The following is a 12,370-nucleotide window of genomic DNA, read 5'->3' on the forward strand; positions in this document are numbered from 1 at the left end:
TCTTCTTTTGTTATGTTTGCTTCCATCCATAGGTAAGTAAAGACATATTTGTCCACTTTTTGTTGATGGACTTTTTTTTTCTTTGTTTTTCTACTATTCAAAGCTGTATTTTTTATTTACAGTGCCTCTGATCTGTTACAACTGTGTGTTTCCTGCCATCTCACCTCTGGACTGCATCAGATACCCCACCGTATGCCCTCCAGGTCAACGCTGCCTCTCCAGCAAGGCCATTGCATGGAAAGGTATCTACAAACCCCATTTCTTAAAAAAATGTTTGTGCTAAATATAAATAAAAACAAAATTCAGAAATATTCAAATCAATTTAATCCTATATTTAACTGAAAATAAAAGAAAGACAACATTTTGGAAATGAGAAAGTATACTGCTTTTTTTTTTTTTTTTTTTTAAATATTTGCTCCTTCTCGTTTGATGCCAACAAATCTACCAAAAATTTGGCGCAGGGGCATGTTTACCTGTGTGTTGCATGACTTCTTTTAACAACACTCTGTAATCATTTGGGAACTAAGGAGACCCACTGCTGTAGTTGATCATTTCTATAGTGTTTTTCTTTTCATAATTCATCACTCGTTTTCAATAAGTGACAGGTCTGGACTAGTTTAGCTCCCAGGCTCTTTTACGGGAACATTTTTTATTAATTTAAATTGAGAACATGATTCTTGAATTGTCACAATATGTGCCATTTTACTTTTAAATATCTCAGTCTGAGATTATTTTTTTTAAACCTAATCATGTAATTTACCTGTTGCCAATTTGTTTGTTTGTTTTGTTTGCTTGTTAGTTAGTTAGTTAGTTAGTTAGTTAGTTTGTTTGTTTTGTTTTGTTTGTTTGTAGCACAATACAGAATTTACCATTCTTTTTTGCTCTGTCCTTACTTTTTTTTCGAACAAGTTGCTTGCATTAATTTAAAAATTAGCAGATAATAACAATAACAAAATGTATTAGTTACAACATTTGAAATATTGTTTCTGTAGTATTTTCAATTAAATGTATGGTTCAAATTATTAGCTATTCATTGCATTCTGTATTTATTTACATTTTGCTTAGTGTCCCATTTCTGAAAAAGCATTGTGTACTTTGCATTGTGTGTGAGATACTTTAAACCTCTTTTAAAGTGTTTTTTTAATTATTTATTCTTTTAATCCTCCATAAATCTGAAAATTATGTACTTGGTTGGCATTTAGCTACCTATAAAACCTCAATGGCCACTTTAATATTTTTTCCAATAACAGGGTGTAGAGCATCTATTTCTATGTATAATTCTCAAGCCCTGGATTAAAGGGTTCCTCGGTGGTGATCTTAGGGGACACTGGACATTGACTAATAAAGGGGGCTTATGAATTATATTTTTACTACATCATGTTAATGTAGCAATCTCTGTAGGCTTTAGATTTAAACGTGTGGTTACTTGAAGTCAAAGCTTTCATAGCAATAAAAAAGATAATGAATCTGGTTGAGACACATGTGATGCTGATATTCTAACAGTCAGAAAAGGCATGTATTTACTAATGGCCTTCTGAATCAAAGCCAAGTATTATTATATTATTGAGCCCTATATCTGATGTTAAGTGAAATAGCATTCTATAAAGTCTTGTGGTTTATATGCATTCTTTCTTCACAGGAGAATTTCAGGTGGTCCTCTATGAAAAAAGCTGTGTTCTGCCATCTTTTTGTGGAATCACTGGGGAGAAGTTTGCAATGGGATTGAACTTCACCTTCACCAATGAGTGCTGTGATATTCACCTGTGCAACAGAGCCACAGTCAGTGGGAGGACCTTTAACTCAGGCCTCCTGCTCTCACTCAGTCTTTCTCTTCTCCAACTTCAGTTACTCCTTTGAGAAGAAACCAAAATTGCAACACATTTTAAACTGTACACAATCTTCAGCTCATGTTCTGACAGATGTTAGATGTTCTAAAACTTTTCATCTGATAATTATGTATTATTTTACAGAAATAATAAACTTAAACTGGCACATGGTTGAAGCTACCCTGCCCACCTCTGGCACAGACAGAAACACAGTTACACGAGAATGCCCTTATTAGCCAGAGAAACGTATATATATATTGCTGTTTTGCAGTTTAGAATATGGACAACTGCTTTTGGAAACTAATTATTGTTTTTGGTGTTTAATGCTGTCCTGAATGGCATAATTATCAATTTTTGGATTTGCAGAAATAAACTGTCCTCTCTCCCCTGCTGCTCTGAGCTTTGTGCCTTCAACACATTTGAGTTTTGACTGAGAATGAAGTATGATAAAGACCTGTAAATTTCAGCAATCCCTGATCTAGTTATTTGTTTTGTGAGAAAACAAGAGTTAAAATTGTGTACAGAGTATAAGGTTATGTATATTTTAACATGCAGTTAACATTAAATATCACTCAGAAATTATATTAAATTCCGTAAAACTGTACACAAGTCTTAGATTAAACTGGGCATTTGGGAATCAAGAGTTAACTGCAGAAAATGCACTACAGCCTTACATTTTAAACGTCCCCCTTCATTTCAGGACAATTCTGTACATGAGAAATACACTGTTCAACTGTAGGAGCAGAAATACACAATTTTACCTAGTGTTGCTTTAAATTATGTATAAAGTGAGTTATAAAACCAGAATTTAATAGTGAGCAGCAGCTTAAAAATTGCTTGAAAGTTATTTCTTACTCATCCAACAACAGAACTTGGACAACAGAAGCAGAATATGTAAATGAGAATAACATTTGGGCGGCACGGTGACTCAGAAGATATCATCGCTGTCATGCAGCTCCAGGGTCCTGGGGTTGTGGGTTCAAGTCCTGCTCTTACTCTCTGTGAGGAGTTTGGTGTGTTCTCCCAATGTCCAAGTGGGTTTCTTGTGAGTGAATATGTGAGTGTCTGTCGCCCGCCTCCATGGTGTGTTCTCTCCCAGTGATTCCCAATAGGCTCAGGACACACCACGTGCCTGAAATGGATAAGCGCTTATAGACAATGAATTAATTAATAACATTATTGGTAATTTGGCTGTGTTAAATAAAAAGAAGCAAAAGATAAGGGCTGATGCGACCTGACAGAAATGTTGACAGTATGCTAGATTATTAGTGCTTGACATCATCTAGCAACATTTAGCCAGAAGATATGGGGTAGGTTCTCTAGCTGCTTTGCTCTAGTAATATTACCCGTTTACACGTAGCTAACTTAGTTTATTAGCTATTTTAAGCACTTTAGGAAGATTAGCCAACACACCATTAAACTTTGTTAATGCCTAAATATACCAAATACATAATGGCATGTGATGTTAAAAGCCACCGCCATGGAACACAACTTTAGCTTGTCTCACTAATACATACAGTATAATCACTTTTATTATTTCTCCGTGGTACAATTAATGACCCAAAGACCCCGTGGGAAAAAAAACAAGAAGACTAGATAAAAAGTCTGTAGTGTACTCATTACAAAATGAGATATCACTACATTAGTCAAAAAATGAAGACTTTTACTATTAAAAGGAGCCATAATTATTATAAATATACTGTAGCGATATATGGACACGCAACCTTTGGATTAATCCGAAATATACCCCATCTAATGTAGTGTTTTATGATCTAGGGCACTACAAAGGGAACAGGGAGCGGTTTGAGGTTAAGTAAAGTAGGACGACTCTTATCGGTTAGCTATCGCTAGCTAGTTGTAGTTTAGCTGATGTGTTTAATGATGTTATCAGCCAACTTTAAAATACCCACACATTTCACGGTCTGAGTTATTTATTATAGTGTATCAAAGTTGAATATTTGTGTCCTGTCTGTTAGTTTGTTCAGTCTCTTTAAATGGCTGATGGCAGGGCTCCAGTGAGGGATTTGCAATACCGTCCTGCTAGTCTGGACGGAGACGAAAACGATGGACCTTCTGAGGTAAATGAAACCTCCACACACACACGCACACACACAAATAAATGTACATTTATTTATGTACTCATTATAGCAGTGACGTTCATCTTGAATATTAGAAATGTAGTGTTACTTGAGTAATGTTGTTTCCCTTAAATTTTCTTTAAGTACAAAATATTTCTGAGCGTGCTAGTTTGCCAGTGCCAAGTTGGTCTCAGTTTCTATGACAGTAGAGATTGTACCCTGCATTTCATGCCTGACAAAATAGACAACAGGGATCTTCAGCTCTTGGACAGAGGTAAATCGACTAAACATGACCATGTATGACACACAAACTCCTCTTTTCTCCACTTGTGAATAACAAACTATAATACACTGTCTGCACCACCGCTTCCCCCAAACAACAACAACAGCAAACAAACAAAAACAATTCCATATTATACACAATACCTGTGATATAATCAATTAATATCTTTGGTAAAAGTGGATCAGACACATCAGTGTTGCTGGAGTTTTTAAATTCATCAGTGTCACAGGCCAACAGTATCCTGTGTGCAGCGCCATGTGTCCACTGATGAAAGAAGATGGCTAGAGTTATTAAAAACTGTATAATAACAGATGAGCAACTGTCTTCAACTGTCATCTAAAATGTGGCTCAACAGGCTAGGTGTCTGCAATGGCCAATGAGTGGGCAAGGTCTGGCATCACTGCCTGTCTGATCCACTCCACCATCATGTAATCCTGGAATGAAAATGATCCACCACCCAAATAATAACTGCTTTGTGGTGGTCCTGAACGCTTAAGAACAGGTGAAAAGTATACAGAGCAAATGATGGACAACTGTTTTGTCTGTTCTGTTTACAACTGTTCTGATTACAAAGAATTTTTGTGAGTGTATAAAGTGAGGGACTTAGCCTGTGACCCAATATATTTTATACTTTATAATATGAGTAATACTTTTTAATTTACTAGTATGCAGTTTTGGACATAGACCTGTAACAAATTAAACACAGATTCACAAACCTGAAATGCCAAATGTTTAACCTGACAAATCATGGGTTACACGCTCTAATGCCATGACATTTTATTTATTTTCATGTGTGTGGAGTTCATTCTACAAAATCTGTTTCAGTGATTCAGGAGATCAGTCCTAATGTCATCATCACAAGTGCAAAGCAAGAGCAATATGTGGCCCAGTTTATTAAAGGACTTGGTAAATGACCATAAATGTTTAAACTGTCGTACATGACAGGTTCTGCACATTAATGCAGTTATGAAATACACTTTGTTTTTTGTTAATTTTAGCATCAAATCCAGACTACAAGCCAGAAATAGTTGTATATCCTAGTGCTGATTTTGGTAAGCTCCAGCGCTTAAAATTTGATCAAAATGTATACGTAGAGTAGAACATTAAATGTATATACACATTTACAGGCCTATACTTTTGAAGTTTTCTTTACAATGTAAATGATATACATTCTATATTATTATTATTATTATTATTATTATTATTATATATTATTAGTTCTCTAATGTTTGTATGTTGCTATGTCTACATAAGGATGGTGTTATATTATAATGCAGGAATAGAGGTCTGCAAACAGAGACTGCAATCAGCACATATTCCTTTTCTTCCTGCATCGATCTCGGAGAAAGAACGAATCCTGTATCTTTCATCCTGCATTTCGTTTGATTCTGTGACTATGGTGAGACTGACATGCCTTTTTTTTTTTATCACACTGAGGCATTCCTAACGCTTTATCTAATATTGCCAAACAACCCAGACAACCAACTATAGCTTTTTCATAAGTTACTTTATTTCAACATACTTTAAATAATTCATGAAATGATATCTCCTTATTTAAATGAGATTATTCATCCTAGTTCACCCTTTTCATAGCTGAGGAGCATAGGAGGTCTCCTAAAATGCCTGTACAGGAGAAGAGTCGGGGTTGAACTGGAGGACAGTAATGTGGGAGTTCCCATATTGCAGTTATGCCCATACACACTGTATGTCCAGATCACTGAAAATGTTGGTTTTAAATAAGCTTGGATATTTTCCAAATATTTCTACAAGCAGTTATAGCTAAGGGTATAGTTTATTAACAAAATATATATACAGCTATATATAAATATATATTTTAGAATATAAAATATTTTTCCATGTTTTAACAGTGACGATGTGGTGTACATAGATAGAGACACGTACAGGTGCGCAATTTGACCAATTTTAGCGTATTGAATGTTTGTGCTGTTAAGACTATGTGATGTTAAAGTGTTTTCTTAATTTGTTTTTTTTTACGCTTCCCCAGCGTCCTACAAATTTTCAAATCTGAACAGCACCCTTCTGTCTACAAACTTCAGTCTGGAGTAAGAGAGGGTCTGAGCCTTTATGGTAAATCACCTACATCTGTTGTTTTGTTGTGAAGATTTTTGTCTGAATGTAAACTAAGGAATAATAAGGATGTTTTCATGCATGTTTCAGGTATACTGAATCACTGCCGATGCAACTATGGCTCCAAGCTTTTACGGTATGCCTTTTGTGATTCCCCTTGCTTTTTTGTTTTTATTGCTATGTGAGGAAAAATATATAACAAAATGATATATATGTATCTCCTGTCTACCAATTTTACCTAGATTAAAATCAGTATCAATATGACTATGCGTCCCAACTCTCTGTTCCCTAAAATTTACTTTTGTTTGTTTAGGCAGTGGTTCCACAGGCCAACTAGAGACATCAATGTTTTGAAGAGAAGACAGGAAGTGGTCCACTTCTTTACTTCTCCTAGCAACTCTGATGTTATGAACTCACTGCAGAAATTCCTGCGTAACATCATGAACATTCCGGTACTTTCCAGCAGCAGCAGTGTTCAAATTGCGTTCAAACTGTCGTTTTTTTGTTTTCAAAAACGGTATTGATTTTGTTTGAGAAGAACAAAGGTTATGGGTTCTGTTCGATGGCGATAGCCAACATGCAGTGCTTCTTTTACAGACTTTGCTATACAAAATGTCTCTCTCTCATACCAAAGTCTGTGATTGGCAAAATCTCTACAAGGTAATGTACATGTGATGTTTATATCTAAATCCTACACATGAAAATTAATTATAAACATTTTCATTAGTTTACCCATTGTGATTGTTTTATGCCTTTTAGACTGTCTATAGTGCTGTGGGGATCCGAGACACAGTGCGTTCTCTTCCCCAGAACATTCAGCTTTTTCGAGAGATCAGCAAAGAGTTTTTGGATGACCTCCTTTACATCGCCACCCTTATCAGCAAAGTGGTGAGACTAACTGTGAAAGGGTGAATTATATGCAGTTCTTTTAGTCTGACTAATGAACTCAGTGTTGCTAAAAATTATATCATTAGTCAGTGTAAATCATGATGCGGCCGGTATTTTTCATTCCTTTTGTGAGGTTTTTTTCATTAGAAATTTTTTTCAGGTGGACTTTGAAGACAGCATTGCTGAGAATCGCTTTTCCATTAAGCCAAATGTTGACCCTGTCATTGATGAAAGTGAGCCCTGTGAAACTTGAAATTTAAATTCAAATGGATTGTTTTGAATAATTTGTGCTTTGGGGTTGGGTTTAAATTTGAGAATGTGACACACCAAAACAGGTTATAAATAAACGGTAACAGATATGTTTTAGAAAGAGTTGCTAGATTTGACAATCCTTTGTCTTGATGATCACTGAGACATGCTTTGTTTGAAGTGGTATATAACAATGGCCTAATTTTAGTAGAGTTTTGTCTTGTCCTTTCAGAGAAAAGAAGGATGATGGGATTGTCAGATTTCTTGACAGATGTGGCCCGAGCTGAGCTTGAAAATCTGGACTCTCGTTTTACCACCTGCAGTGTTATTTACATTCCTCTGGTCTGGGATCCTTGCTGCTATTCACCTTTAAGATCCATATGTGTTTTGGAGATGAGCATAGCTCTGGATAGTTTATATATAAAATATATTCCATACTACCTTGTTTGGGACCATGTTGCCTAAGGGACATAATTACAATATTCCTTACTGAATATTACATTGTATTCCCGCTCAAGATCTACTTTTCTGTTTCCTAAAGATCGGGTTCCTTCTTTCAGTGCCTCGATTGCCTGATATGGTGGAGAAAGAGGACTTTGAAATTGAAGGCCTTGATTTTATTGTGAGTACTCTAAAAAACTAGAAGAAAATTGGATGTAAGTTTTGCTTGCAACATGAAGCATCTCTAAGATACTGTGTGTTTACATTACTCAGTTCAACAAAGCAGATTGAATGAACGTACAATACATAGTTGATCTAAAGCATATATGTATTGTATATTTCTGTGTTTGTGGCTGTGTGATTGGTAAGTTTGTGTCAGAAAACAGGCTTCATTACCGCAGTGCCAAGACTAAGGAGCTGGACAATATGCTGGGAGACATTCACTGCGATATCACAGGTAAATTTGGAACTAATAGGAATACCATCTATATTTCTTTCATCTGAGTTTTCCGCTCAAAGTTGAATTTTGTCTATAGCAAAAAAGAATTGTATGGAGTAGAATCTGTTTGATTATTTTGTGATTATTATATGAGAAGTTTTTATTCCCTATGTTAATGATTTGTTTAATGTTTATATTCAGTATATTTATGGAAGTGTTTGATTGTGTGCTTCAGACATGGAGACAGCAGTGATGACACAGCTCCAAGCCAACATTCTGCAGCATAGCAGCTGCCTCTATAAGGTTCTGTCTCTTTGTGCTGAGCTGGACTGCCTTATGGCTCTAGCTAAGGCCTCCCAGGACTATGGGTACTGCTCTCCAACACTGAGCCCGCATGGCAGACTGACCTTGCATCAGTCCCGGTATACGGTCTTCGCTCACAGTTATAGAGGGAGAATACTTCTGGATTCCTGATTAAGGATCCAATCTATAGAGATATATCCTGCTATCTACTTTCTCTTTCTTACTCTCTCTACTTTTCTCCTTCAGGCATCCTCTATTGGAGCTGTGTACACCAGTGTTTGTATCAAATCCATGCATTTGTTCTGAAACTGAAGGAAAGCTCAAAGTGCTAACAGGGCCAAACTCTTCTGGCAAGAGCATATACCTAAAACAGGCAAGAAAAACACATAAACATATAAAGCCCACATATGTCACAAATTAAACTTGCAACATAAAAAAGACAAGAACACTTATACAATATTTATTTATAAATACTTAATTGGCTAAATGCTGATGGAATATAACAAATGCATGCAGATGCAGTGGTGAACAAATACAAAAAGTTCTTTTAACTTCATCTACTTTGTTTACATAACAAAGTGTTTATTTATGTAATGTTTTGTAGTGTTTAACTGGCAAAAAATACATTTTCTTGAGTGCTTAACATATTTTTACACATTAATTATTATTTAATTTCATTTTATTGGTTGTAGATCGGCCTCATTGTGTTCATGGCCCTGATTGGTTCGGATGTACCTGCAAAAGAGGCTGAGATTGTTCTAGTGGATGGCATCTTCACGCGCATGCAAAGTCGTGAGTCTGTGTCCGTGGGCCTGAGCACCTTTATGATAGATCTAAACCAGGTACGGTCTGTCATAACTTGTCTGTTTTGGAATTTGTGTTGCTTTGAATAAATGTTTCAAAGCACTGAATAACACCAAACTGTCCAGAAATTCTTAAAGGCACATGAGAGTGTGAGTGAGTAAGTGATTAACAGGCCAATTCAATGAGGTGCTTTGCAGCTAAATAGGAACATATTTGTACTGAATTTGAATCAAATTGTGCAGGAATTAAAAATAAATTTCATATTTTTACACTTTTGTTAATATTTCTTTAACATTTAAGTTGTGTGTGCAAATTCAAATCATTTTCTCACTGCACAATGTTAATCGTATTCATTTCACAACTAGATGTCTCAGGCTTTAAACTACAGCACTGGTATGTCTCTGGTGCTAGTGGATGAGTTTGGCAAAGGAACCAATACGGTGAGTCTTGGACATGATAAAATTAGTGAAGAATATTAGTTGTATAAATTGTATAAAACTGTATATAATACATTGGGCATGTTTTGCAGCTTGATGGTTTATCACTCCTTGCTGCGTGTCTGAGACAATGGTTATGCAAAGCTCCAGCTGAGTGTCCTCTAGTTTTTTTGGCTACGAACTTCCACAGTGTTCTGCAGCTGGGAATCCTGCCTCAATCTAAACTGCTTTCATTGCTGGTGTGTATCATTGACATTGGAAACAGTCCTTGAAAGCAGACACCTCTCTGTAAAAGGAGAGAATGGCAATTCATTGTAGTTCCATTATAGAGTAAATATATTTAAGTTTCTGCAGTATTCATTTTAGAGTATATCTGGTGTAATTTCATTGGATGATAAACAGCCACATTGTTTCAGTGGAGAATCATTGTTTCTATATTTGAGAATCTGACTAATTGTTCTGGAAAGTAACTTTTTCATTAATTACTTAGTCAACTATTCTTTGGATAGTTTCATTTAAAATCATTTTTATTTTGTCATGAGCTCCACTATATGATATAAAATGTATATGCAGTATTGTCACTATTATGTCTATAGACACTAGAGACTGCCATAGATGGGGAGGAGTTGGTCTATCTCTATCAGCTAAAGGAAGGTGTTTGCCAGTCCAGCTATGCTGCTAATATCGCCACACTAGCTGGCTTGCCACCTGCTCTGGTGCAGAGAGCAGTGGAGGTATTTGTCCTCAGGTTTTTTTTTTGTAGTAGCTCCTTTGACTTCCTGTGGTATAGTAGCTAGTTTTAATGACAAATTATAACGTTGCTGTCCAAAGAAAAACACGCATCTTCAGAAAATTACCTTTACAGGAGAAGGAAAAACCTTCTTAACGTTCAGTGGAAGTTAAAGTAAAAAGATTTTATTCCAACTATTTTTGGACTACATCTGTTGGTACGTTCATCATTAAATTTTTACACAGTCAATCAACAAAACTTGAGATACATGTTTTTCTTTGGACACCAACAATATGGTGGCATTAACTTTGAAATTTACAGTAGTTTTTTATTGTGCAGGTATCAGATTTATACAGAACCGGAAGGACGGTCAAAAGAATTGACCAGCCCTCAAGTGATGAACAGATCAAGAGGTTTGTCCTCTTGGACAGAAGAAATACAATATTATTGTGTTTGCAAGTACAGTATTTTACTTGATCTGAACTTCCCTGTTATAGGGCGGCATGGTGGCGCAGCAGGTAGGTGTCGCAGTCACACAGCTCCTGGGTCCTGGAGGTTGTGGGTTTGAGTCCCACTCCGGGTGACTGTCTGTGAGGAGTGTGGTGTGTTCTCTCTGTGTCTGCGTGGGTTTCCTCCGGGTGACTGTCTGTGAGGAGTGTGGTGTGTTCTCCTTGTGTCTGCGTCGGTTTCCTCTGGGTGACTGTCTGTGAGGAGTGTGGTGTGTTCTCCTTGTGTCTGCGTCGGTTTCCTCCGGGTGACTGTCTGCGAGGAGTGTGGTGTGTTCTCCCTGTGTCTGCGTGGGTTTCCTCTGGGTGACTGTCTGTGAGCAGTTGGTGTATTCTCCTCGTTTCCCTGGGTTTCCTTCAGGAGCTCCGGTTTCCTCATACAGTGCAAAAACACACATTGGTAGGTGGATTGTCGACTAGTGTGAATGTGTGAGTGATGTGTGTGTGTGTGTTGCCCTTTGAAGGACTGGCGCCCCCTCCAGGGTGTATTCCCACTTTGCGCCCAATGATTCCAGTTAGGCTCTTGACCCACTGCAACCCTGAACTGGATAAGGGTTACAGATAATGAATGAATTAATGAATGATTGAATAAATAATTGCCCTGTTACCGTTGGCTGCTAAAATGAATCTCATTGTTTTTGGTGATTTATTCAAATAATCAATATAGTTGTTGTCTCTTTGTTCAGATGTGAAAGAGTCGTGGAAATGTTCCTTGCCCTAGATCTTGATGACACCTCAGTGGACCCGCAGCACTATTTGAAAGAGGAGTTACTGCCCACTTTTAACAAAGTGCTGTGATAAAAGTTAGAACTTCCTCAAGTGAGCTACATTAAAAATGATTTTCTGCAGAATTACCTTTTAATGGTTGATTTACACAGGGGTAATGCACATATATAGAGATTAAAAAAACAACACAAATGTTGGATTTTGTCATAAAGATACAGTACAGTTTTATCACGCTTCATTATTAATGTAAACATATGATGTGTTTTAAGAGCTTAGTTAGTGATTTGTAAATGTGATACTGTTCTTTAGTTTACATTTTTGCAGAAAATGTTTGCGCATATGTAACTTAATATAATACATGTATTTTATATCAAATAAAAAAGTGCATTAGAAAACTTACCTGTTTAGTTCCTGAAGCTTACAGAAGGATGGTTTCCTAGAACAGTTTTTCCTATCTGTTCTCACTGATGCCCTGACGCTGCGTTGGACAGGAGAAAGTGAATAATACCAGTATAGTTATTTATTTAAGTTCTTGAGCTGTCTGTCTTTAGAAAATCAAACATTTGAAATCT

At 36.5% G+C, this 12,370-nt stretch overlaps 1 protein-coding gene across 8 annotated transcripts; it reads left to right on the forward strand.

Annotated features, from left to right (window-relative positions):
• Positions 1–2,820: 2,820 nt before the first annotated feature.
• msh5 (mutS homolog 5) lies at positions 2,821–12,154 on the forward strand. 8 transcript variants are annotated; one of them, XM_066660164.1, is made up of 25 exons: positions 2,821–2,871; positions 3,803–3,904; positions 4,049–4,178; positions 5,013–5,093; positions 5,186–5,239; positions 5,465–5,586; positions 5,781–5,890; positions 6,056–6,091; positions 6,193–6,275; positions 6,366–6,411; positions 6,589–6,727; positions 6,873–6,935; positions 7,035–7,163; positions 7,324–7,396; positions 7,645–7,754; positions 7,954–8,034; positions 8,223–8,310; positions 8,528–8,714; positions 8,842–8,968; positions 9,288–9,437; positions 9,765–9,839; positions 9,929–10,075; positions 10,433–10,570; positions 10,906–10,979; positions 11,759–12,154. In XM_066660164.1, exons 2-25 carry the CDS (start codon positions 3,821–3,823, stop codon positions 11,868–11,870), a joined length of 2,439 nt encoding a protein of 812 aa, XP_066516261.1. In that variant the 5' UTR covers positions 2,821–2,871; positions 3,803–3,820; the 3' UTR covers positions 11,871–12,154. The 8 variants fall into 8 exon arrangements, with proteins under 8 accessions (XP_066516261.1, XP_066516320.1, XP_066516269.1 ...); XM_066660223.1 differs by lacking the exon at positions 2,821–2,871 and adding an exon at positions 2,982–3,136; XM_066660172.1 differs by lacking the exon at positions 2,821–2,871 and adding an exon at positions 3,628–3,644.
• Positions 12,155–12,370: the final 216 nt, after the last annotated feature.

This window comes from Hoplias malabaricus, chromosome 1 (assembly GCF_029633855.1).
Source record: "Hoplias malabaricus isolate fHopMal1 chromosome 1, fHopMal1.hap1, whole genome shotgun sequence".
Lineage (NCBI taxonomy): Eukaryota > Metazoa > Chordata > Actinopteri > Characiformes > Erythrinidae > Hoplias > Hoplias malabaricus.